This window comes from Girardinichthys multiradiatus, chromosome 11, assembly GCF_021462225.1.
Source record: "Girardinichthys multiradiatus isolate DD_20200921_A chromosome 11, DD_fGirMul_XY1, whole genome shotgun sequence".
Lineage (NCBI taxonomy): Eukaryota > Metazoa > Chordata > Actinopteri > Cyprinodontiformes > Goodeidae > Girardinichthys > Girardinichthys multiradiatus.
The window spans coordinates 13,703,266-13,729,615 of NC_061804.1; the positions used below are offsets into that span (position 1 = coordinate 13,703,266).

At 40.1% G+C, this 26,350-nt stretch overlaps 1 protein-coding gene across 1 annotated transcript in view; it reads right to left on the reverse strand.

Moving 5' to 3' along the window:
* The window catches only part of rapgef6 (Rap guanine nucleotide exchange factor (GEF) 6), a 183,314-nt gene that overhangs the window by 86,028 nt on the left and 70,936 nt on the right, over positions 1-26,350 (reverse strand). The window contains exon 6 of the mRNA XM_047379122.1: positions 15,750-15,896. Within this exon, the coding sequence (XP_047235078.1) occupies positions 15,750-15,896 (147 nt within the window). The remainder of the gene's footprint in view (positions 1-15,749; positions 15,897-26,350) is intronic.

Here is a 26,350-nt window from a genome sequence, read left to right on the forward strand (position 1 = left end):
AAACTATGAGTAGTTCGGATTGAGGTCTATCCAACTTGAAGTAAAAGATGTGCGATGCCACCAGGGGAAGTTGGACCTTTTTTTTTCCACTTAAAGACACATCTACACCTGCTTTCATATTTTAACTGATGCAAATAAGGACAAAATTCTATACCATAATACCAAGAAGCACCAATTTATTTTAAGACAATAGGCTGAATTCTATCGCCGCCAGCTTAATTGTTTTTAAAAGGTAAAGTAGTAGACCAACCACTAAATAGTGCATAATTGTGAAGCATAAAGGAAAATGATACATGTAATAAAATTTTTTTTACAGATAAAAGATTGAAAAATTAAGAATGTATTTATAACAGGCCCCTTTACTTGTACACCCCTTAATACAATGCAGTGCAGAAATACTTTTACAAGGCACCAATGGTGTCATTGCTCATTTTGATCAAACCAATCAGAAAGGAAACAGCAATCAGAAGCAGCTTCTTTTGGTCATGAAATCTTTTCTTTACTGTAGAGTAAAAGCCTTCAAGCCACAACTCATTTCCTTTAACTCTGCTATTGAGTCAGACATTATTGTACTGTTCTTGATGGAGTCTTAAGCAAATGTGGACTTTTGGGGACTTTACTTTAAACATGTGCTACTTTGATTTGGTTTGTGATTTTCACATAACAGCAATAAACCTAGACATAGCATAGGGGGGGGGGGTTAATATGACAATATTGCATCATGACCAACCTGAAGGTCTGCCAAAGCATTTTCTCCCACAATCAGTGTTTTTTCACCATTTACACCGATTTTCACAATGCTCAACTGAGGTCATTAAGAATCAGGATGTTCAAAACAAAGTTTATGAAGCAAGAGAACTTGTTTGTAAATTTTGTGAACTAACTAGAGCTGCTAACAATTGCCAAATTATCAAATAGTCATTTCAAAATAAAGATAATTGGAACACATTTTAACCTAGGAGTAATATCCTTGTTAGAAGCACAGTGTGCTTTTAATGAAGACTTCAAAAAGATATAGTTTTGTCATATGACCAACCTCTAACCTCTATTATATTAAGTATAAACACATCCAGGCTCATATAGCAGAAGTGATATTAATGACCGCATGATGTGTGAATCAAGTGACTCATAATTACTTAGAACTTGGCTATTATCTCATTAAAAGGGGCTTTTATTCCAACTATAATTATTTAAAAATAATCCCAAATTACTTTACCATCTGTTACAATCTTCAGTTCAACAAACAGATTTGATGTTGCACAACACATTTTACGAAGCATCAGTAATCCTTTTTTCCTATTTTCTTTCTTTGTTCGTGCTCCTCATGCATTTTCCAGGGTGTACTGTGTAGCATTCATGACGCTAGGACAATAAAGATGAAAGAGAGGGGGGAGGAATTCAAACCAGAGACAATAGAAGCTGCATGTCTGTTTGAAAGGCTAATTGTCAGTCGTATTGGAAGAGACAATTTAATAGGCACTGTGAATTATTCTTACCAGAAATAGGAATGAAATCATTGCTTCAAATTGTTCAGTTTTTTTAAACCACATGCCCCTTCAACAGTATCCAACTCATTATCGCTCCATGCTACTATTTTTACTCTTTCAGCTTGCTGCTCTGAATCAGGATCTCTACCCTCAATCCCTCCTTCCTCTGTGCCAACGCGGAGAAATACACCTCCCGATCAAGAATGACATCATCTTTTTCCTCAGCAACCAATCCAATGCGAGCACATGGAACCCAGCCTTCAGAGTGCTATGTACACAAGAGAGACCGAGAAGGAAGGAGAGGCAGAAGCAGAAACTGAAAATGGGAGGCCAATAGAAAGAACAGAGATAGTTACTGGGATAAAGGGATGAAACAAACACACACAAATAGACTCGCAAAGACTCACCCATTAAGCCCCACCAGTTCATATGAATGAAATTACAGATCACTGAATGGATTAAAGACTCCGGGCCTAATGGATGGGGCCTGTCAAGAGAGTGCATACAGTAGATCTGTGCTTGCAATAGGGAAAAAGAAGCTGTGATCACAAAGTGTGCACTTGCTGCAGCTTTTTCTCTTTTGCATATATGTATCCGCAGCACAAGAACGTCTGCTTTGCTTGGCATCAAAGCCAGAGCCTTTATAAATAAGTACACGGATATAACCAGGGCTGCAGATTCTTTGTGTGCTTCCTCAAAGAAATTTCAATGGATAACTAAAAGAAGGAACATTTGGAAAAACAAAATAGACTCAGACGTCTATGCAATGAATATTATACACAAGGTTGCACAGAAGCCCACTTTTAAAGCCAATTTGGCCTTTCTAATGTTGTGTTGAGATGCACTGATCAGGCTTTTACTGATTTGTATGATTCAATTACAAAACATAAAGGACTCATGATGTCAAAAAAATTAAGAGATTACAAGATTATACTCATGTATGGATCAAAGCATATGTTAATAACTGTTATCTAATTTTTTACCAAACTACAGCTTCTTGGTGCACTTACAAAACACCACAAATATAAGTTTTTATGTTTGATGAATATAAGAAACAGGAAAAATCATGATCATCAATGTTTCTGTTATAGACAACAGGTCAGAAACAATTAAATGATATATGGTAGATTCAAAACACTGGTTGATTAAAAACCGTTCTACAAAACTTCCATGCAAGTTTGCTTTTCTTTATCAGTTATTGATGGAACAGTGACTCCCCTTAATGGATACCCTATTTATAGGATCTCTGAGCATGTAAATGATGCCACTTCGAAAAACAAAACAACGAAATAATTAGGAATCTGTCGGACTAAGCACTGAAATATGCATTATGAGATTCAACGATAACATGTAAACACCACTACAAAAACAGGAGACATCTGTACAGTGCATCAAACTGGATACATTTTATATGCACATTACAACAGCTATAGACTAGGCTGCTTTCAACTGTGCTCTTCCTGGTGCTCCAACAATAAAAACAACAGAGAAACACAGAAGATAAAAGAGTCACCTGACCGGCTAAAGATCTAGCATTCTGGGACGTTTGACAGAAAAGAAACAATACAAGAAATAAAACGCAGTCGGAGAATGACGGATATAAAAAAAGTGTAGACAGAAATGAAATATAGAAGAAGTGAATGTTAATTGTGCCCAAACAGACATGTTTTCTTTAAGAACTGAGAGGCAGACTGAGAACAGAAGCATCACAATTAGTATGAGGTGAAGATCTGCAGTGCCTTTCTAAAGTTCGTCAGGTTATTAACAAAATCCTCAATGTGTTTTAGTAGGGTTTTTTATGGGATAGACCAACAGAAAGAGGTACATAATTGTGAAGTTTAAGGGAAAATAGCTGGGGTTTTACAAATATTATTTATTAGACTACAGCACTATTGCAAGGCACTGCAAAAGGAAACCCATGGGAAGTTGTGTTTGCAGTTTGCCACAAGCCATGAAGGGGACAGAAAACATTTGGAAGAAGGTGATCTGGTCAGATAAGTTCATGAATAAACTTACTGGTCAACATGTCACTATGTGTGGCAGAAAGCTAACATTGCATTGACTATGAACGCATCACAGCTGGTCACAGCTAATGGGAAGATAGATGGAAATAAATACAGATCAATTCTGGGAGAAAACCTGTTGGAGGATGTAAAAGCATCAAATGTGTTGCAGAGGTTCATGTTCCAGCAGGACAGCAACCCTAAACATAGAGCCAGAGTGAAAATAGCATGGTTTACATTAAAGCAAATTGATCTAAACAATTAGAGAATCTGCGGCGAGTATTGAAAACTGTTGTTAACAGACACTCTCCAGTCAATCGGACTGAGCTTGAGCTATCTGGTAAAGAAAAATGGGAAGAATTTATTGTCTCTTAGTGTGAAAAGCTGCTAGATACATGCCCCAAAAGACTTGCAGCTGTTTTTTTTTCAGTTAAATGGGATTTAACAAAGTATTGAATAGATTTCTCAAAAGTAATTCATGGCACACTCGTCTAAAAATCGTTGAAAATCATGTATCATCTTTTTTCTATTTTACAATTATGCATTAATTTGTGAAGGTCTATCACATAAAATCCCAATATAATACAGTGAAGTGTCCAGTTGCAATGTAGCAAACCTCGAGGAGCATTTATACATTTGCTAGACACTTCAGCACAAACCGTATACAGTATAGTGTGTTTTTAAAGCGACAGCCGCTTCACATGCTGCGACTGACCTAATTTTCAACACATAATGAAAACACTAAAACGCACACAAACTTTCTCAAAAGGGCTGTTTTAGGCGTAACTGAACGTGAAGATGTGGACTGTGTGTGAAAAACACAGAGCAGGATAGACGTCACACAGGAAACGCTTCCTGGAACAGTCTGTCTGCCACTGTGTGTGTTTGTGTACGAGTGTCGGGTAAAGTCAGGTGTATGTTCTATAGTACGCAGAGAACAGAAGTGAAGTGACAAAGTTATAGAATGAAAGGAAAGGGTAAAAGGAGCAAGACAATCATGGAAATTAACAGTCAAATGTGCTGGGAGGGTGAATTGTGACCTCAGAAAAGTGAAGATTGGAAAATATTACTAATTCAAACAGGCAACAACCGACAGGAAGCAACAGACAGACAGACACACATGCTGTGCAGCTTGCACTGGCCAGACGCAAGGCATGCTGCGCGTATGGTTTGGTGTGTGAACACTTGGGGATCTTGGCTCTCCTTTGTCTTCGAGCCTGAGACTACTAAGACCAATGGTCTGCTGGAAATCAGTGGACAAGACTAATACTGTCACATACAAACAGACTGTGGTCAAAGGCACTTTTTAAATGCGTGTCTGACTACCACTCGCATCTAATCAGTTCTGTCGGGCCAATTAAAACAAGTCATCTGACCCTGCTTCTCTGTAGCACACTGATGTGACTATAAACTCGGCTAAAAGCACACAAGATGTGTTTAAATTTAGTACTCGTACTCGTCATCTTCCGCTTATCCGGGACCGGGTCGCGGGGGCAGCAGACTCAGCAGAGAAGCCCAGACGTCCCTCTCTCCAGACACCTCCTCCAGCTCCTCCAGGGGGACCCCAAGGCGTTCCCAGGCCAGCCGAGAGACATAGTCCCTCCAGCGTGTCCTGGGTCGTCCCCTGGGCCTCCTCCTGTGGGACGTGCCTGGAACACCTCCTGAGGAAGGCGTCCAGGAGGCATCCAGTATAGATACCCGAGCCATCTCAACTGACTCCTCTCGATGTGGAGGAGCAGCGGCTCTACTCCGAACCCCTCCCGGATGGCCGAGCTCCTCACCCTATCTCTAAGGGAGTGCCCGGCCACCCTACGGAGGAAGCTCATTTCAGCCGCTTGTATCCGGGATCTCGTTCTTTCGGTCATGACCCAAAGTTCATGGCCATAGGTGAGGGTAGGAACGTAGACCGACCGGTAAATTGAGAGCTTTGCTTTTCGGCTCAGCTCTCTCTTCACCACAACGGACCGGCACAGTGCCCCCATTACTGTGGCAGCCGCACCGATCCGTCTGTCGATCTCCCGCTCCATTCTTCCCTCACTCATGAACAAGACCCCGAGATACTTAAACTCCTCCACTTGAGGCAGGAACTCCCCTCCAACCTGAAGAGGACAAGCCACCCTTTTCCGGTCGAGTATCATGGCCTCGGACTTGGAGGAGCTGATCCTCATCCCAGCCGCTTCACATTCGGCTGCGACCCGCCACAGCGCATGCTGTAGGTCTTGGCTAGAGGGGGCCAGCAGGACCACGTCATCCGCAAAAAGAAGAGACGGAATCCACTGGTCCCCAAACCAGACCCCCTCCGGCCCTTGGCTGCGTCTAGAAATCCTGTCCGTAAAAGTTACGAACAGGACCGGTCCTGTTTAAATTTAGATTTTTTTTTAAATCAAGAAATCAATCTATTCTAAGCCCGACAGATGCTTAGTGACATATTGATATATTTTGTTCATTACTAACCCTATATTTCTACCTAAAAAATGACTGAAGTTGAAATCTTGTGGCCAAGAGTGAAAGGAGAAAAAAAATCTGACAAGAACATGCTGGTAAGTACAACTTACAGTACACCTGTTGATGTGAAACAGGTGCAATGTCCTAATCCGCTACATAAAAAACTGTGTTGTCAGCATACATCTGGTAATCTGCACAAATACAAATGTGGGAAATCACTTATAAACAAATTAAAAAGAAGTGACCCAAGAACTGAGCCTTGGGGAACACCTGTATTAATTTTTAGAAACAGTGATTTTTCACCACCTAAACAATGCATTGGTTCACAGTTTACAAGATATGATTTAACCCTAACCAAATATATCTTTTAAACAATTGTTTCATATAATTCATGTAATTTAAGCCAAATCTGATTATTTCCTGTTTACTACTAAAGAATGTGCACACAAAATAAAACAAAATGGAAAACCTATGTTGATACATCATACAAAATGAATCAAGAAGATTATTTTAACAGACTGTCGCCATCATATCGAAAGTCTGTGTGTGTTTATTTCTTCGGTATGTTTCTGACGGAGTGAGTGTTTTCGTCTGAAGGACAGGACAGGAATTCCTGCTATTTAAATCAACCCTTCCCTTTCTGTCTGGTCTCTGCAGAGACAGAATTCAGAGAGCTTTAAGCCTTGAGGAGCTGAAGACATAAAAATGTATAACGAGTAGAACATAAAATGAAGGGTGAAAACACAATAAAAAGCAACTCTTTTGTCCAATACTCGTAGCCATGCTGTGAATGTAATAGGTAGTTTTATTACAATTTTCTTAAAAAAAAACAAAACATCTTGATAAGCACAGTCTGCTCTGATCAACAGAACGGATAAATATCCTAATCCAGAGTTAAAAAAAATCCTAGAAAGATAAAAGGACCAGAGAGTGATAAATGGAAAGTAAACAAGAGAAGACACTGTGGCTAAGACAAGCAAGTGATGAGAGGGGGTTCCTGGGAAAAAGAAAAAAAAAAAAAAATCAGACAAGAGGAGAAAAAGGGGGCTGAGGTGAGAAGAAGGAAGAGAACTGCCAGTGGGATTTCACGAGGTGAAAAAGAGGTAAGACAGAAGGATTAAAGGCTTTGTTTTTCTCCAGAATACATGTTGAATTTTACAGTGGCTCATCTCAGCTTCTCCGTACAACTATTAAATCTGCTGCTGTTCTCTTAATGGTAACAATGAAGCCTTCAACTGCCCCTCATTTTCAAGTTGATCTAATCACAGTCTGAAATATATTCAAGCAGATGCCCAAAGTGTAACAGGAAGGATAAAGGTTACGCAGTGGAAGGGAGGAATAAGAGGAGACAGAGGAGAGAATAAGCAGAGAGCAATATAGAGTGGGAGATCAACAAGGTTGTCATCTTAGTGCTAGTGATGTAATCCCTAAAATTAGCAGCAACAACAGTGCCCCAGTGGTACACTGTGCTGCCCAGTGTATACTGTACGCTACTCTGCATGCGATCATGCATGCTGTCTGCACAAATAAAGAGCCAACATATAAGGCCGATTGCATATTGAAAATGAAACAACTAAGTTTGGAAACACCCTATTTTACCACTAAGGAACTCAGATCAGCAACTAGAAGAAAATAGAAATCTTGTAGTTTACTAAAAAAATTGCAAATAATGAAATGGTTTAGACCCAACCATATTCATGTGTTAGAATGACTCAGTAAAGGCAAGACTTAAAAATAATGTTTACTGACATACTCCATCCAATCTGACAGACCTTGAGCTATTTTGCTAATAAGAATAAGCAAAAATATATGTCCCTAGATGTGCAAAGCTGGTTGAGACACACCCCAAAATACAGAGCTGCTGTATAGCAAATTATTTGTAAACAATATGTTACCTCGTGTTGCAACTGATTAAAGCCCAAGCATCCTTTTCCTTTTACAATTATGCACTACTTTGAGTCAGTCTATTATATAAAATCCTAATAAAATACATTGAAGTTTGAGGTTGGAATGGTATTAAATGTGAAAATGTTTGGGTGAAGTTTGGGTTTGGGCGTGACCAGCAGTTTGAAGGTGCCAGTTCAAGAACAGTTTGAGTATTTTTGAGCCTTGGTAACAATTAGAGGAAGTAAACAAGCCACAGATTAGAACATGAGGTTTGGCTCCGGTTGCCAGGTCCATGGGTAATGGCTTATTCATACGTTATACTTGCTGGCAATGATCTGAAGTTTCACAAACAATTCAAATAAAACAAAAACATAAAATTATATAAGGCATCTCTATCAAGTACTAATAACCAAGGTTACATGAATTAGAGCTCTGGCTCATCGATCAACCTCCCATCCTTCACTCCTCATCACTCTGACCTCCTCTTCCTCTCACCCCCTTCCTTCCATTAAAAATCCCACCTGACACTTTTACCTTCACCTTTGTGCCTCACACTTCCATCTCCACAATAACTACAGGGGTTGGACAATGAAACTGAAACACCTGTCATTTTAGTGTGGGAGGTTTCATGGCTAAATTGGACCAGCCTGGTAGCCAGTCTTCATTGATTGCACATTGCACCAGTAAGAGCAGAGTATGAAGGTTACAATTAGCAGGGTAAGAGCACAGTTTTGCTCAAAATATTGAAATTCACACATTATGGGTGACATACCAGAGTTCAAAAGAGGACAAATTGTTGGTGCACGTCTTGCTGGCGCATCTATGACCAAGACAGCAAGTCTTTGTGATGTATCAAGAGCCACGGTATCCAGGGTAATGTCAGCATACCACCAAGAAGGACGAACCACATCCAACAGGATTAACTGTGGACGCAAGAGGAAGCTGTCTGAAAGGGATGTTCGGGTGCTAACTCGGATTGTATCCAAAAGACATAAATCCACGGCTGCCCAAATCACGGCAGAATTAAATGCGCACCTCAACTCTCCTGTTTCCACCCGAACTGTCCGTCGGGAGCTCCACAGGGTCAATATACACGGCCGGGCTGCTATAGCCAAACCTTTGGTCACTCATGCCAATGCCAAACATCGGTTTCAATGGTGCAAGGAGCGCAAATCTTGGGCTGTGGACAATGTGAAACATGTATTGTTCTCTGATGAGTCCACCTTTACTGTTTTCCCCACATCCGGGAGAGTTACGGTGTGGAGAAGCCCCAAAGAAGCGTACCACCCAGACTGTTGCATGCCCACAGTGAAGCATGGGGTTGGATCAGTGATGGTTTGGGCTGCCATATCATGGCATTCCCTTGGCACAATACTTGTGCTAGATGGGCCCATCACTGCCAAGGACTACTGAACCATTCTTGAGGACCATGTGCATCCAATGGTTCAAACATTGTATCCTGAAGGCGGTGCCGTGTATCAGGATGACAATGCACCAATACACACAGCAAGACTGGTGAAAGATTGGTTTGATGAACATGAAAGTGAAGTTGAACATCTCCCATGGCCTGCACAGTCACCAGATCTAAATATTATTGAGCCACTTTGGGATGTTTTGGAGGAGCGAGTCAGGAAACGTTTTCCTCCACCAGTATCACGTAGTGACCTGGCCACTATCCTGCAAGAAGAATGGCTTAAAATCCCTCTGACCACTGTGCAGGACTTGTATATGTCATTCCCAAGACAAATTGACGCTGTATTGGCCGCAAAAGGAGGCCCTACACCATACTAATAAATTATTGTGGTCTAAAACCAGGTGTTTAAGTTTCATTGTCCAACCCCTGTACCTGCCAACACAATTACCATCCATTCATTTTAGCATCATAATTCGTCCTTATCTTTATTTTAGTCAAATCTTTTCGCAGCTCTACACATCTTTTTCTAAATCGTGAATTTCCTGATTGGTGCATTTCTAGACTTTGTGTATGCAACAATTGATAAAGGTGGGTGCATCATTGTTTATTATGCAAACAAAACAGAAAACAATTCAGTTTATTTTAAAAAAGGGAGTTTTGTCATTCATGTTAGCTGCTTCAATAACTGGTTCTTGCTTTTATAGGTCAGCTGGGTCAAGCCATTACCTTCAAAACATGATGCAATCGTTTGTAAAACATTTACACTAGTATCGGGCATAGTTTTCAACTAGTAATATTCAAACTGATCAGCCGACAAACACAAAAGGAGTAAAAGATTTTCCTTTCAGACTGTTTTCTGAGGGAACATATAAATCTTGATCTTGTGACTCCCATTATGCTTTCCTGTTCTCTTAGTTCCTGACTCACCATCTTTCCCTGGGGCCTAACCGAGCTTAGCAGGGGTTAGAACATCCCCTGAGGGCTAAACTGGTCCCACATATGTCCAAATAGTATGAGACAAGATGAGCACAGGAAAGAAGTGAATGCATTAAGACACCAGGCACATTTTAGAAACAAAAATTCCAGAATATTTTAGCTCTGCATTATAAATAACTTCAAAAAAGAAATACCCATAAGTAATATGAAATGTTATCAATACTTCGCTTTGAGGATAAGCAAAACAAAATATAGGGTCAAGGTTATTCTAATGCAATCAGTTCAGGAAACTCACTTTTTAAACAACACACCACAGAGCCTAGAAACTGCTGAAATTCACAGACAAGAACATTGTTTAAAAACATTTTTTCAAGTAGTGGGGATTTTTACCAGCCAGAGATCCCTTTTGCCTAATTTAGCAAAGTTATCTAAAAATAGCATATTAGAAACAAACAGTTTTCATTAACCTTTCCCTGGGTTCTACATTTTCAGACATGCACTGTATCCACCAGGTTGACTCCATTATGACAAAGCACACTCATGAATCACACCTATGACTTATCAACCACATGAGGGATGCAACGTGAGATTTAACTTGACTGTAAATAGTGAGCTGAGTCACTAATGGAGCTGCATGACGAGTAAAAGCTCATCAAAATGAGTAAAATGATACAATAAAAGACAGCGTCACGGTAATTCTAAACATAAACAGGTCAGAGACTTGAGGTTGGGCGTCCATTTTGCTTTGATTAAAGTGTTGAAAGCTGAACCATCATGGTATGACTTCATAAAAATTAAGTAAGCATTTCACACTTTTTCAGATCTTGTCATGTTACAACAACAAAATTCATTGTGTTTTATCAGGGTTGTATGTGAAAGACCAACACAAAGTACTGCATGGCTTCACAATTTATTTTTTTACAAATCAAAATCTGAAAAGTTCGGACTGCATTTACATTGAGGGCCTCATCTGTCGACGCAGTTACAGCTGCAAGGGTTTTGGGGTATGTTTCAACCAGTTTTGCAAATCCAGAGGCTGAATTTCAGTCTGCACTTTGAGGAATTTTCACGTCTTAGAATGGCCTAGTCAATTCTAACCATTGTAGCTCTGGCTATATGTTTAAGATTCTTAACATGCTGAAATTTGAATCCCCGCCTTAGTCTACAGTCTTTTGCAGCCTCTAACAGGTTTTTTTTTATTATCGCCTTGTATTCAACTCCATATACCTTCTCAGATGTGGGGATATTGCTTTACATCCTAACTGCTTTAAACTTTTCCAAAACATTTCTGTCTTGTGTGTTCATCAGTGTCCCATGATGTTGTTTGCTTACTGAGGTGAACACACTTTTAGCTGAAATTAAATTCCAAAAAGGCAAACTGCAGTTACTATTGGTGACCTCTGATGGTAATTGGATCCACTAGCTTTTATTTAGATGTAACAGTTTAAAGAGGGGTGAATATATAAGATCAACGAGTAGAATCCCTTTTGCACAGCACTGCAGGCTGTAGAAGACTACTGGAAAAATACACACTCACTACTGTGAGAAATATAACTGTAACACTGAGTTACAGAACTTCAAGATAAACCAACTACAACAACAGTAATTCAATTCAAAACATAGAGTGGTGATTCCCCGAATGGTTTTACCAATCTTGGCATTTTTGGGGATTAACAATTGGATTTACTGGTTTTTGTCTGTTGTCTCCAATCAGCTGGTCTACATTTCACCAACATAATATAAGCAGAAAGGACTTGAAACGAAGATTATCAACAAGCATGCCCTAAATATCTGTCACATCAAAAGTGCATTTGATGCTCATTGGTGGTGTGGGCTTTTCACTAACCCAATTAGTATGTGTCAGATTACCCAGTGCCGTCAAGACAACGATTGTTTTCTGCAAGGAAAATAACAAAACATGTCAGACATCTTAGCCTCTTACACAGGAAGGTAGCAAACCACAAATGTTTCATCAGACGTCTGTCTTCCGCTGAACAGTCGCTTCCTACAGCGCTCGGAGGAAACTGCTTCACAGTCCACGAGCATGTTCAAGACAGAAACTTAGCAACCAGAACACAAAAGCTAAAATAAGGAATTCAAGTCTCACAACGGGCTTACTCAGATGGCAAATTGTGTTTCAGACTTAAAATACCAATAAATCTATATGGCAAATTTAGTGAACCACTGTGACATCATTTTGTGTGGATTTTATCCAGTGTTGTGCTGAATCATTCTGTGCAGATGGCTGAACCTGTTCTGAATTAATAACCCAGAGGTGTTAGGGGCCTGGTTGTAAAAAGCCCTCTAAGCTAGTTTCCCCTGCAAGGCAAATGAGGTGATGGGTTCATTTATCCATCTTCTCCAGTACAGGAAGGACAGTAACCCAGTTAGGTTTCTGATTTCTAAATGAAGTGGTTTTCTGTGCATGCATCTTCCTATTTCCAAATGTATGCGTGTGTGTGTGTGTGTAGTCTGTGGATGAGCTATTGGTGGTCTGCTCTATCTTGTGCACCATCTTCTGCCTCGTTGGAAGAGGAATAAGATCCAAAAATCAGTGAAAGGCCACAAACAACTACCTTAGTCTGAGCTAACAAATAAAATAAGTGACATTTATTAATCCTGAACAGTAATTTATCTTAAATTACACAAAAAAGAAAGTTGTTCAGTTTTTCTGTGTTTCTACATTTTCCTTAATTTTACAGTTTTCATAATGATAATGATGTGGTGGTGGTGGGGCAGGGGGTTGTTCTTCTCAGTTCATACATTCAGAGACTCCATTCACTTCAGGTAAACCATTACAAGACCGAGAGACACCAGACACAGTGATAATGGATTACTGATGTTATTATGGTTCAATAAGGCCTCCAAACAGCATCCTTGATCCACTGCCAGAACTGTACTTCTGTATAGTGCATGCGTAATACACACATTATGTGCTTTTAAAGCATATATAATACTGTCAAAAATGGAAAAATAAGACAGTTCAGATGCACAAAACCTGTGAACTTTATACAGGTTTCAAGGATTTTTTGCTTCTTAGTCTGTTTGTTGTAATGTTAATTTATCAATTACCCAGAAAAGAAAGTCTAACTGATTGCTCCATTATTAGGAGGATCAATCAATCAATCAATCAATCAAGAAGTTGCCAAAGTATTTTTGGAGAAACAAATAGCCCCAGACAAAGAACTCAAGCCTGAAAAATTAATCCAATAATTTAAATTTAAACATGCTTTCAATAAGTAAGGGGGATTTTTTATTATAAATTGATTTCATCAAATTTCTCTAATAAACAAGATTTGTTTTTTGTTATATATTTAAAACAAACTTAGAAAGTAATCAGTAAAGAGAAGTGAATGTGAAGAACTGTAGTGCAGAACGTGTTTACTATTCACTAAGGCTTTCACTTTAAGGAATATGTGCCTATAATGTTACATAAACCCAAATGAAAAATTAAAACAAATCTCCCATCAAGAGTCTCCTAAACCTGTCGCCGTCCTGTAATGTAAACGCGGCTCCCAAGATGCATCTTGTTATGCCACATTCCTATCAGCCACCCACAGTGCCAGCAGACAGGGGCTTGTGTCTGTGTGTGGCAACATCAAAATGACCTGCTTTTCACAACACAGCCTGTTTCTAAACAACAGGTGTCTGAATCAGGTGGGAACTATCTATGCAGTCATCAGCACGTACGCCAACAGAAACATCCAATAGCATGTAAAAATGAGCATGTGCAACAATGTTGTGTTGCTTTCTACCTACGTGACATAATCCTGAGCTAGAACACAGGCGGAAATATGTGAAAAGAGAACAGAAACAAGATGTAGCCAAAGGAGCAAACATGTACAGTGTGTATATGCAGTCCATTTTTCACAGCACAGTAATCTCTTGTAACACTGATGGTTTTTGACACATGCTACAAGCTCTACCTGTTACCCTTCCCAGCTTGACTTTAATCCCAAAGTCTTTCTCTAATTTCATGTGTTTTTAGGACATTTGCTTTTCTGCAGTGCCAGCTTATTGGAGTGGCACTCCTACCACTTGGACCTTTTCACATTTCATAACATTACAACCAAAGATATCAATTCCTTCTATTGGGATTTTATCAGAAAAACTAACACAAAGTAGCACATAATTATAAGGAAGGAAAAGATACAATGGTGTTGAGACAATGGTAAGGCATTTCAAAACTTTTTACAAAGAAAAATCATTAAAAAAAACAAACAGAAAAATGTGGCGTTTGTTTACACCCCCACCCAAATCCAAAGGCTTTTAAAACTAATCTAATGAGCAGGACAAACATGGAAGAGAACCTGGTGGTGTCCTGAATTCTAGATGTAATTAGGTCATTAGCATGATTCTCAAGAATCTGGTCATTCAGGCATTTGGGTCAGGTGTGTTGGATTTTAAATGTACAAGCGTTGCAGAACACTGGCCCGCAAGGACTGGACTTTGACATTTAGATGAAAGCATATCCTTCTGCTAAAATGGCCCAGTCAAAGTACAAACCTAAATCCAATTTAGAACATGTGGCAGTACTTGGAAATTGGTGTTTGCCAACACTCTCCATCCAATCTGACCTCAAAGAAGAAAGGACAAAAATTTGTCTCTATATATGCAAAGCTGGTTGAGATTTACCTCTGAAGACTTGAAACTAAATGCAGCAAAAGTGTTGACTCTGGGGGGCTGAATACACACAAAGATCAAAACCATGTATTAGCAATGTGTGCTTATCATGTAAAATCCCATTAAAATACAATAAGTTTGTAGTTTTAATGTGACTAAATGTGAAAAGCTGAAGGTTTTTTTTTAAAAGACGAATGTGGCTGGAGTTTGGTGTCTCTGAGGGATTGAAATGTAATTTTAAAAAGTAGAACAATTTCCATGAGACTTCAGAGGCAGGTAGGATCGACAGAAGACATGTTTAAGCTCTCCATGAAGCCCCTTTTTAACGCCCCAGGGAGCTCAGTGGGAGCTGGGAATGGGTGTGGGAGCCAATAAAGTGTTGCAGTCTGCAGCTGCTTGTGTGTGCCAAAGTGTGGTTCCAGATGATTAGCTGAAACTGTAACTGACACAATGCTGAACCCAGTGATCCTATCAAAGGGAGGGAAACTCGCTGGGCTCACATGAGGGACATACTGTACACAGTTTCAATGCCGAAAGGAAACACACAGCCACCAGGGGTAATTGCCCCGAAGAGAAACATTTGAATCTTGAGAACATAGTTGTTTTTTTTTTTTTTGGCAAATTGAACTTTGGTCACAAGACAGTGGTAACACTTTTATAAGAGGGCTCAGTAGCACTATAGTTAAGCTTCAGTTGTTGACAAGCAATTAAGCAATGAATATGTTTTATTATAAGTATATCGATAGGTAACCTGTGCGTAAGAAACAACTCTTAAAGACAAATGTCTAAAATAGCCAAGTGAAGCTGAGGACTCTTTCCAACGGATGTAATGGATCACGGCTCAGACTGAGAACACAGGCTACTCCGGATGTAAAAACCAGACCTTTAAATTCTGCAGTTTTAAAGACCGTCACTAAACAAGCCAATTACCAATTAGCAATAAAATATTCCTACCGTGTTGTTGTAGCTGGCGGGTTCTTGGCCATCAGTTATAAGTTCCCGCTCTCCTCTAGGGTTAACTCTCCTGAAGCGCCGCCTTGACCGCCGTTGGGACCCGTCTCTCTGCAGGAAGCTGTCGTCCCCCTCGGTGCCGTTATCCACCTGTAATGCACAGTTAACACTGTCCTCAGAATGGAAGGTTCTGTGTGATTTGGGCCCACAACCATCAGGCATGTATCGACAGCTGTATGACCGATCCACGTGGTTTGAGACCTGAGGGCAAGGTTCAGAGCAGCTGCGTTTTAGCAGTTCAGTCTTTGGGACCTCATGAACAACATTCAGGTGTATAACATCCCGATTCTGTTCTGAATCCGAGTTCTGTATGTTAACTCCAATTAGATTCTCACAATCTGGGCTGGAATCCTTGAATTTGCTGCCTTCGTTTTTTTGCGGCTCCTCTTCATGTCCTAAAGTTTCTGGAATCTGAGCCTGCTCTTCTGCTGGCTCCTGGTTGAACATCCAATTCTTCCAGAGCGCAGAGAGCCGGTGCCAGCGCAGCACACTCATCCGAATACAAGGACGGGATCAGAAAAACACATAAAAGCAGGAAATACCACAGGGGAGGGGGAAAAAATAACGGGAAAACACTTTTGTGCCAACAATAAATAAAGGTGTTGTCTCCAAAAGTTTAAAACATAATCTAAAATCCTAAGGGACTCCTCAACGTTAAATCCTTTGGAGAAAAAAAATCATCCAGTAGCAGATCAACCCAGAAAGTTCAACACGGAGTTCAGCAGCTCAACAAGTTGCATAGAGACGAACTAACTCACATACCATCTTGCTCACTCTGTTGCCTTCTGACACGCGCAGAGAGCATAGTCAGCCCCCAGTTTCCTCCAGGAAGCTGTAAATACACAAATCCTTGGCAGGCAAAAAAAAAAAAAAACAGCACAGTACACAGATTCCGGCCATACAATTCAGTCCCGGCAGGCTTTTTGCTGGTCAGTTTGTTGAAGGAGGAATTTATTTTCATTCTCCATTGCGTAATAGTAATGCAATAGCCTTATTATGTCAGTTAAAACCACATTGTTTATCAGAAAAGCATGTAATAGACCTTATTAACCACTACTGCTTTGATTTTTTTAAACATTGGGGCTTTGGTTTTCAGTTTTTTTAACAGACATTATTTCTTTACTTCTTCCTTTCCTACATTCTGTTTTGTTTATTGTTATATTTTATTGTTTGTTGATGTTTTAAAATAGCTTGAACATTTAATTTTGCACTATACAGAAAGGAAATTAATTCTTCTATGAATGCCAAGTGGTTGTTTTACTTTTCTACAGAAAGTACCCCTGTCCCACTGCTTCTGTCTGTATATCCCAAAGAAAGTATCCCTTGCTCAGTGCTTGTGTTTAACAGTCTCTCCAGCCATTGGTGGCATTAACTGTGTTCCATCTGTTTTTTTCTCTTTTTTATAGAAAGAACTCCTGTCTTAGAGCTTCTGAATTCAGCAGTGTCATTTTACTTTATAGAGCTACTGATGAAGGTATTGCCAAATTGTTCCTTTCCACTGTCGCCTCATGCTTGCAAAGGATAAGGAATTTATCCAAGTGAAAATATAAGCAACCAGCCGGACTTCCGTAGGTAACATTTCATTAACTGGCCTTTATTATTGATTGAAATATTCTGACAACACCACATAAGTATATTTAACTGATTTGGACTGATCTGAATTGTATTTGGACCGAACAAGATTCTGTATAATTAGGTGTTTATAGGACCAATTTGTTTTATAAAGTGTTTTTTATTTTTTAAATTGAAACTAAGTAAAATAAAAATGATGTGAACTGAATCATGCCGCATCAAAGCTATTGCTGTTTTAAATCATATCACTTGTCCTTCTGCTGCCTACATAACAGTGCAGTTGATATTGTAGTTGTGGTATGCCAGCAATGTCAAACATAACCTTCAGCTCATGACTTTAGTAATCAGGAAGAGAGTGCATGTATTTTTCTAAACCTTCAAATACCACAAAAGGTTTCTAATGTGATTTGTTTGTCATTCTATGACTTGAACAAGGGATCACAAAGCCTTCCTTTAAGAAAGGTGCACTTCTTTTCTTTCAGGGGGGACAACAGAACAAAAAAAAAAGGATCCATGTGTGGGAAAGTTTTTTAAATGTTTGAGCTTTTTTTTTTTATCTGTACCTCCCTTCTATTGTTTTTTTCTCTGGTAGTTTGCTTTTGGGTGTCTGAAAATGATTAATTACCATTACTGATGAATGGTATATAAAATATTTTTGCCTGAAAGAAGGTATTACATGTATGGAACATCTAATGAGAAGCCTAAATATGACAAGGTCTCTGATTTGCCTCCTTAAGGTCAAACTGTGGTGAGGAGATGTAAAATGAGAAAGATTTTGTCACACTGAATGAACACCACAAGCAGTGCCTTTGTTAGAAAACCATGGTGTAGTCTCTCCTCGGGTTTGTCATGTGCACTGACAGACTTCTTGTACAAAAAAAACTCATGACGGGCCACAATGGCCAATAAGGAGGACTACTATGTTAAAGCTTAGGCACAAATTTTTCTTCTTTTTTTTTATATAAAACAAATAAATTCAGGGCTGCACGGTGGCGCAGTTGGTAGCACTGTTGCCTTGCAGCAAGAAGGTCCTGGATTCGATTCCCGGCCAGGGGTCTTTCTGCATGGAGTTTGCATGTTCTCCCTGTGCATGCGTGGGTTCTCACCGGGTACTCCGGCTTCCTCCCACAGTCCAAAGACATGCCTGTTAGGTTAATTGGTCTCTAAATTGCCCTTAGGTGTATGAATGAATGAGTGTGTGTGGTTGTTTGTGTGTTGCCCTGCGATGGACTGGCGACCTGTCCAGGGTGTACCCTGCCTCTCGCCCATAGACTGCTGGAGATAGGCACCAGCTCCCCTGCGACCCACTATGGAATAAGCGGTAGAAAATGACTGACTGACTGACAAATAAATTCACTATAACAAATGTGATTTTTTAAAAGCCTTTAAAGGCAAGCCTGAGTTAAATTTAAGTTAAGAGTGATCAAAAGAGCTTTAAAATGAAAAAGCCTAATTTTGTAATTGCTACAAACTCACATAACAAAAATGACCCTGTTTATTAGACGCTGCACTTTGGCTACTTCAGGACTGGATAAAGAATAGATAGATAACAGTTAACAGTAAATGGGGCTAGTACTAAGATCAGTGTATCCTGTCAACTAAAAAGAGTAATCTGTAATAACGAGCCTCATGAGACACAGCCTGAGGGTGGCAGGCAGCTAATTCTGGAGGAGGAAAGGTTAAAAATGTGCCACAATTTCATGTTTACACAGTGAATTTTCTTCTCGTCTCAAACACTGCCTGCCTGCCTGTCTGACTGAGGGAGAAACCCATGATCATAAGCTCGAAAATGACCACACTTCCTGCTTCCTCTCCTCACTCACATCAAATGTATGTGATGAACTTCACGTAGACTCATCTGTTGGTTTTACATCCCTGCTCTATCGGACGGGCTTCCAGTCAGCATGGATGACTGAGAATTCGTTTTCTCTTTATTTGTACGTTCGTAGTTCCCGTCTTCCATTCATTTCCACTAAATTCCCAACTAACAAACACAGAGGGACAACTGCAAGTCTGTGAATGTCACTCCTGTCTATCCTGTGACCAGAGTCATGACAGGAGCCACAGATCACATTCCCTCCACTATTCCCAATTAGCTGATTGGCTGCAGTGTGGTGAGACTGTGCTGCAGTCCCACACACCCCCCACACCACCCCATGCTCTTGTGCATGCATTTAGAAAGATGAGCACTCATGCATGCATATTTGTACATGCCTGTTTTTTTATGTGAATTCCACTTGCTTTTTTTCTCAAGAAACCAAAATGATAATATGCATTCCCTGCTGATGTTTTAATTTTTCTGCAAGTCCTAACTCAGATAATTATCTTAACCATCTGAGCAGTGGTTCATTTTCATTATGTCTGGAACACAACATGCCATAATTCACCGTCATTCAAAGCAGAGTAATTCTGAGTTTTCGACCAGAATTGCTTGTGCTTGAAATCTGCATGATTCTATTACTGTACTGTCAAACAAAAACGCTTTCCAAGGAGAGACTCATCTGACAGAAAACGTTAAACTTCTACTCACTGGGTTTTACTTGAACAGATGGATTTCTTGTGTTTTTGTTGAAATGTTTCCCACAGATACATGACAGATATCTGATTGTTCCGAGCCTCCAGAAGGACAAAACAGATTTGACTAAAGTACTCACAGATAATCACCTTCACAACATTTAAAAATCGAAGAATACCACCACAGCCAGGAGAGCTGAAATTGGAGCTGCTTGAATCCCGTTTTACAAAACATCTGAAAAGTTCTGAAAGGTGTAAATGTAGTCACAGCCTGAGTTAGTAGCATAACGTTGGAATTCACGTCTGAAAACAGACATTTTGTTCATTTAAATGCAGTGCTCAAATTTTGGTTTACTAAAATCAGGCACGGCCTGTCTGATTGATAATGATGTAGGTATATGTAGTCCGTCTATTCCCATGTTTGCAGGGATCTAAATGTTGTGAGCTCATTTAGAGATGAGAAGCTGTTGGCGTGGCGGTATGCGTTGAGAGACAAACAGAGACTGGTTTGTTGTGTCCGACAGCTGACATGGTAACGCTAAAAGTGACTAAAGCATGCAGAAACATTCTACATTTACACGGAAAGCTTTTAAATACAACAAGCAGGAAAATTAACATCAGTGAAGAATGAAGAACTGAGTCACCCAGCCATGATAAAGTGACATCAGCAGCTTACTAATGATGAAACAGAAAATTCCAGCCAAAGATATGAACCTTTTTCAGTTTCAGTGTGTTTTTTTTTTATTGTTTATTAATATCTAAAGTAAAAACTGACTATCTAGCCAATAATACTGTGGCTTCATGTGTTTTAATGCAATGGTTGTTTTTTTTTCACAAATTAACTCTATTGGTCTAGAAAAATATATATATGTTGAGTTTAACTTCAGTTTCTGAAAAGGTAAAGATTGATGAAAAAGTATATTTTATTTTTACTGCTTTAGCAAAATGAATGCTTCTTTTAAAAAAATTATGATAATCCAAAACCGGAAAAAACCCTAAACAGTTTATTTTATATTTCAATAAAAACAGAGAAACTAAAAACAGAAGAGCTTTCTATATTTAAACGTTCTATTCTCTTATAAAATTAAAAAGTACACAAGGATGTGATTTCTGTTTTATTATAGTTATTTAGATCCTTTTTGTACCCTCCTGTAGTGGTCCCTGAAAACATCACTGATCACAAAAAGATGAACAAGATGAGGATATGCACAGATATCAACATCTGGTACTGCTGCACCAAACATAATGCACACAATCTGGATGATACAAATACTGGCTCATTTATTACAGTCAGAGGCTACTTTAAACCAAACTAATTCCATTCCCAAATAATATATATTTGGTAAACTCACTTTGTTTTGCACTGACTACAAAAACTCTACTCCTAAAGCCTCACACAAACCAGTGACACAGTCAACAGCAGAGCTGCTGTTTTTACAGCAGCCTCTAAATACACCCAGAGGAGTAGTTTCAGATGAAATATCTTGCTGAAAGAGCACCTCACTCCTATAAAACCCTTTCAATAATGAAACATTTGAAGGAAAGTCGGGTTCCTGAGCTTTGTGGATCAAGGTGAACTGTGTAGCCTTCAAAGTTGCTGATGGTTTAAATAAACTTCAAGGTTTCATTGACAATAGAACAACGTATTCCCACTAATCAGCCAATGTGATTTCTTGTCATTAGATAGCAGTACTCCAGTTGGTTTAAAAAAGCCAAGGAGATAAAGAGTAATGGGTTGAATCATTGAAAGATCAAGTGAAGGTAACAAACCCTGCCTTCAACTTTACTTTTTCTCTCAAAAGGTCTTTAGATGTGTCACAGAGTACAAAAGGGGACTTTTCTGTGAGGGTTTCTGTTTTTTAGGGATCTCCTCGTTTCTTGTACAGGTGAAAAAATATCTGTTTGACCATATTTTAACAGAAGAGTGTACACTTTTATGTCCACCGTATATTATGTGACACAGAGGGGCCACTGTTCTTAGCCACTCTTCGAAAAGAGAAAAAAAAAACCAGAATAAATCATTAAAGCAACTTGATTTCTGTTTATCTTCAAAAGTCAGGAAATGGCAACAAGAAAGTAGCTACTCAGCTATAGTTGTCGTTATCTACAGTCAAAGCAACAAATACTGCTTTTCTTTTCAGTGAGAAACTACAGTACTACAAATACAAATACACATCTTTCCCAAAGCTTCTAATAATTGTGGTGCTAAATCAAGCCCTTTAGCAAATTCTAAAGAACCCATATTTTACTGCTAGTGTTTAAACACATGGACTAAATATAAGGTAAACAAACCAAATAGCTCAAGCAAAAGGTAACCATACATTTTCTACCTGCCCACACTGTAACTTCCTGGAGTCTGCACTGTTTCTGTAAGGTACAACGAAAGGTTTTCACACAGTGGTGTTTTAGGATATTTCCAAAACTCCAAAGCTATTTCTCCGGATCTTACATTCAAATGACATTTAAAGCACATAAGCTAAAAGTGTCCAAGCCTGTGTGAGGTATTCAAAGTCCAATTTTTTTTTTTTTTCAGTTTCAGTGAAAGAGCACTTTCCTGTAAACAAGGCCAATTTTCCCAGTAGACCCAGGCTCTGTTCTACAAAATAAAGCAGCAGGGGGAAAAAAGGGACATTTGTTTGCATAAAAATCTTGCAAATGATTGCTTCAGATTTAAGTAAACAGAACGACAGTCCACCCCATAATATTTTTATTTCATCATATTTTCCCTTGTTGCAGTAATGACTTAATCCAGAGACATAACATAAATGATGATTTTCTAAAGATACAAAAAGCCTCCCTTTACTTTCAAACATCACAGAGTTATTGTCCTCAGTGTTGAAAGGACAATGTCAAAAGGGTTTTTAATGTTCTTATGGAAACTGCAGAAAAGCTGTTTTTTGAGAGAATGAAAAGAGACAGAAATTAAAAATGTTAAAGAGATGAAAACAGGGTTGCTATACATTCTGCATAGAAAAATTATATACTCCCGTGTACTCAACTTCCTAAAGTTCTCTGTGTCATTTATTTAAAGCTGCAAAAATATTAAAGTTCGAAATGAACTTCTGGTAAATATTTCTTTAAATATGGAATCTGGAAAAAAACTGAGGTGATGGACAGCCTGAATGGACAGCTGGACAGATGAACACAGGGACGGAAAGAAAGGAGAGATGAAGAAAAGCTACAAAGAAGGATAAAAAAAAGAAGGAAGAACACCAGGAAAGAAAAAAAACGATGGAAGAAAATAAACAAGGAAGGACACAACAATGGATGGAAGAGTAGTCGTCTTGCAATCAGAAGGTTGTGGGTTTGATTCCAGCTTCCTCCTGCCATATGTTGATGTGCCCCTGGGCAAGGCACTTAACCTCAAATGGCCTAACGATCTGCATATTGGTGTATGAATGTGTGAGCGTTTGGTGAGTGCGATTGGGTGAATGTGGCGCTTTGAGTGGTCTGCATGACTGGAAAAGTGCTATATAAGATATAAGTTCATTTACCATTTCTAAAAGAAGGAATAACATAAGAGACGGAGGAAGGAAAGAAAGTGGGGAGGAAAAAAGGACATGAGAAAAAGTGGATAATGAAGGAAGAAAAGGCAAAGGAAAAAAAGACAAAGAAGGAAGAAGGCACCTCGTTCGCACTCCTAGTGTCATGGGGGTCACCACTTCACTGTTCACACCTGGGCTAATTCAAGACCATATTATTATGCCTTTATTATTACATGGTTGGATCATTTGGGAAGCACGAGAACTTTGGTTGAGTTTAAGAGTTACATTAAATTCCTGTTTGGTGTTGAGTGAATGGCGATATATAAAGATTTGTAAAAATCTATTAAGGAATGCTAATCAAGGTTGTGAAAAATCAATCTGCTTGATGGGATCTTTTTGATATTCATCCTAAATAACAAAACAGTGAGAAAGACAGTACACTGAATAGCACTGGAGTTTAACGGCGTCTTGATGAACTGTGTCAATGCAGGACTTTCATGGAGGTTGTGTTGTTGCCTTTTTAAAGTTATTGAAAGACAGCTCACCTGACACCCTGATATTGTATTTGAAAACCAGGCAATTTTATTTCTGAATTTGTGGATTTTTGGAGATTAAATAAGTAGATTTCCATATTGAAAGTACTTTCATTGCACTTTGCATTTAACTATTAAAACTAAAGCATGACAAAAGACCAGATACACACAGAACAACAAAGTATATGAACTTCCTGCTAAATGTCAAAGAGATGGCGAGAACCATGTGCTTAAACAGCTGCCAGACAGTGTGTGACGCTGCTCATAAGCCTTGATTATAACACGTAAATGAATGGCGGGTGAAGGTTCTCATTTAAAAGAAAAAATCTCGGTCTTACAGAATGAACATGGAAGATTTTTAGCTAAACACTTTGAACTTTGGGTCAGAGAGACATTTTTGTAGGTTTTATTGTAAATGCCTAAATTGAACTATGGGCCTGGTTTGATTTTTACAATTCTTCAAGGGGACGGTGTGGATCTTACTTTCTACACCTACAGAACTTTTACTGACAAATATGGTCAGGTTGTACTAATCCTGTAAAATAAAACAGACTAAAATCAAGATGAGAAAGCATAAAAAAAAAAAAAAAAAAAAACAATATAATGCACTACAGAAGCAATGTTTGTATGAATTAATATACAGTACAGACCAAACGTTTGGACACACCTCATTCAAAGAGTTGTCTTTATTTTCGTGACTATGAATATTGTAGCTTCACACTGAAGGCATCAAAACTATGAATTAACACATGTGGAATTATATACTGAACAAAAAAGAATGGTTCAAGAACCCCTCATGAAGAACACAATATTGAGGCACGTGACGTCGCCCGGTACGGCGGAGCCGGGGTCCCACCCTGGAGCCAGGCCTGGGGTCGGGACTCGTCGGAGAGCGCCTGGTGGCCGGGTTGCTCCTCGTGGGACCCGGCCGGGCCAAGCCCGAACGAGAGACGCGAGGCCATCCTCCAGTGGGCCCACCACCTGCAGGGGGAACCGTGAGGGACCGGTGCAAAGAGGATTGGGTGGCGGACGAAGGTGGAGACCTCAACGGCCCGATCCCCGGATGCTTAGGCTGGCTCTAGGGACGTGGAATGTCACCTCGCTGGGGGGGAAGGAGTCTGAGCTTGTGCGGGAGGTCGAGAGATATCGACTAGAAATAGTCGGGCTCGCCTCCACGCACAGCGTGGGCTCTGGAACCCATCTCCTTGAGAGGGGTTGGACTCTCTTCTACTCTGGAGTGGCCCACGGGGAGAGGCGGCGGGCTGGTGTGGGTTTGCTTGTTGCCCCCCAGCTCAGCCGTCTCGTGTTGGGGTTTACCCCAGTGGATGAGAGGGTTGTATCCCTGCGCCTTCGGGTTGGGGAGAGGTCTCTGACTATCATTTCAGCCTACGGGCCGAGTGGTAGTGCAGAGTACCCTGCCTTCTTGGCGTCCCTGTCGGGGGTGCTGGATAGTGCCCCTCCCGGGGACTCCATTATTCTGCTGGGGGACTTCAACGCCCACGTGGGGAACGACAGTGACACCTGGAGAGGCGTGATCGGGAGGAATGGCCTCCCCGATCTGAATCCGAGTGGTGTTTTGTTATTGGACTTCTGTGCTAGTCATGGATTGTCCATAACGAACACCATGTTCAAACATAAGGGTGTCCATCAGTGCACTTGGCACCAGGACACCCTAGGCAGGAGGTCGATGATCGACTTTGTTGTCGTATCATCAGACCTTCGGCCGCATGTTTTGGACACTCGGGTGAAGAGAGGGGCTGAGCTGTCCACTGATCATCACCTGGTGGTGAGTTGGATCCGCTGGAGGAGGAGAAAGCCGGACAGACTTGGCAGGCCCAAGCGCATAGTGAGGGTCTGCTGGGAACGCCTGGCGGAGCCCTCGGCCAGGGATGTATTCAACTCCCACCTCCGGGAGAGCTTCGACCAGATCCCGGGGGATGTTGGAGACATAGAGTCAGAGTGGACCATGTTCTCTGCATCTATTGTCGATGCTGCTGCCCATAGCTGCGGCCGTAAGGTCTGCGGTGCCTGTCGTGGCGGTGTGTGAAACAACTGAAAATATGTCTTATATTCTACAGGGGTTGGACAATGAAACTGAAACACCTGGTTTTAGACCCCAATAATTTATTAGTATGGTGTAGGGCCTCCTTTTGCGGCCAATACAGCGTCAATTCGTCTTGGGAATGACATATACAAGTCCTGCACAGTGGTCAGAGGGATTTTAAGCCATTCTTCTTGCAGGATAGTGGTCAGGTCACTACGTGATACTGGTGGAGGAAAACGTTTCCTGACTCGCTCCTCCAAAACACCCCAAAGTGGCTCAATAATATTTAGATCTGGTGACTGTGCAGGCCATGGGAGATGTTCAACTTCACTTTCATGTTCATCAAACCAATCTTTCACCAGTCTTGCTGTGTGTATTGGTGCATTGTCATCCTGA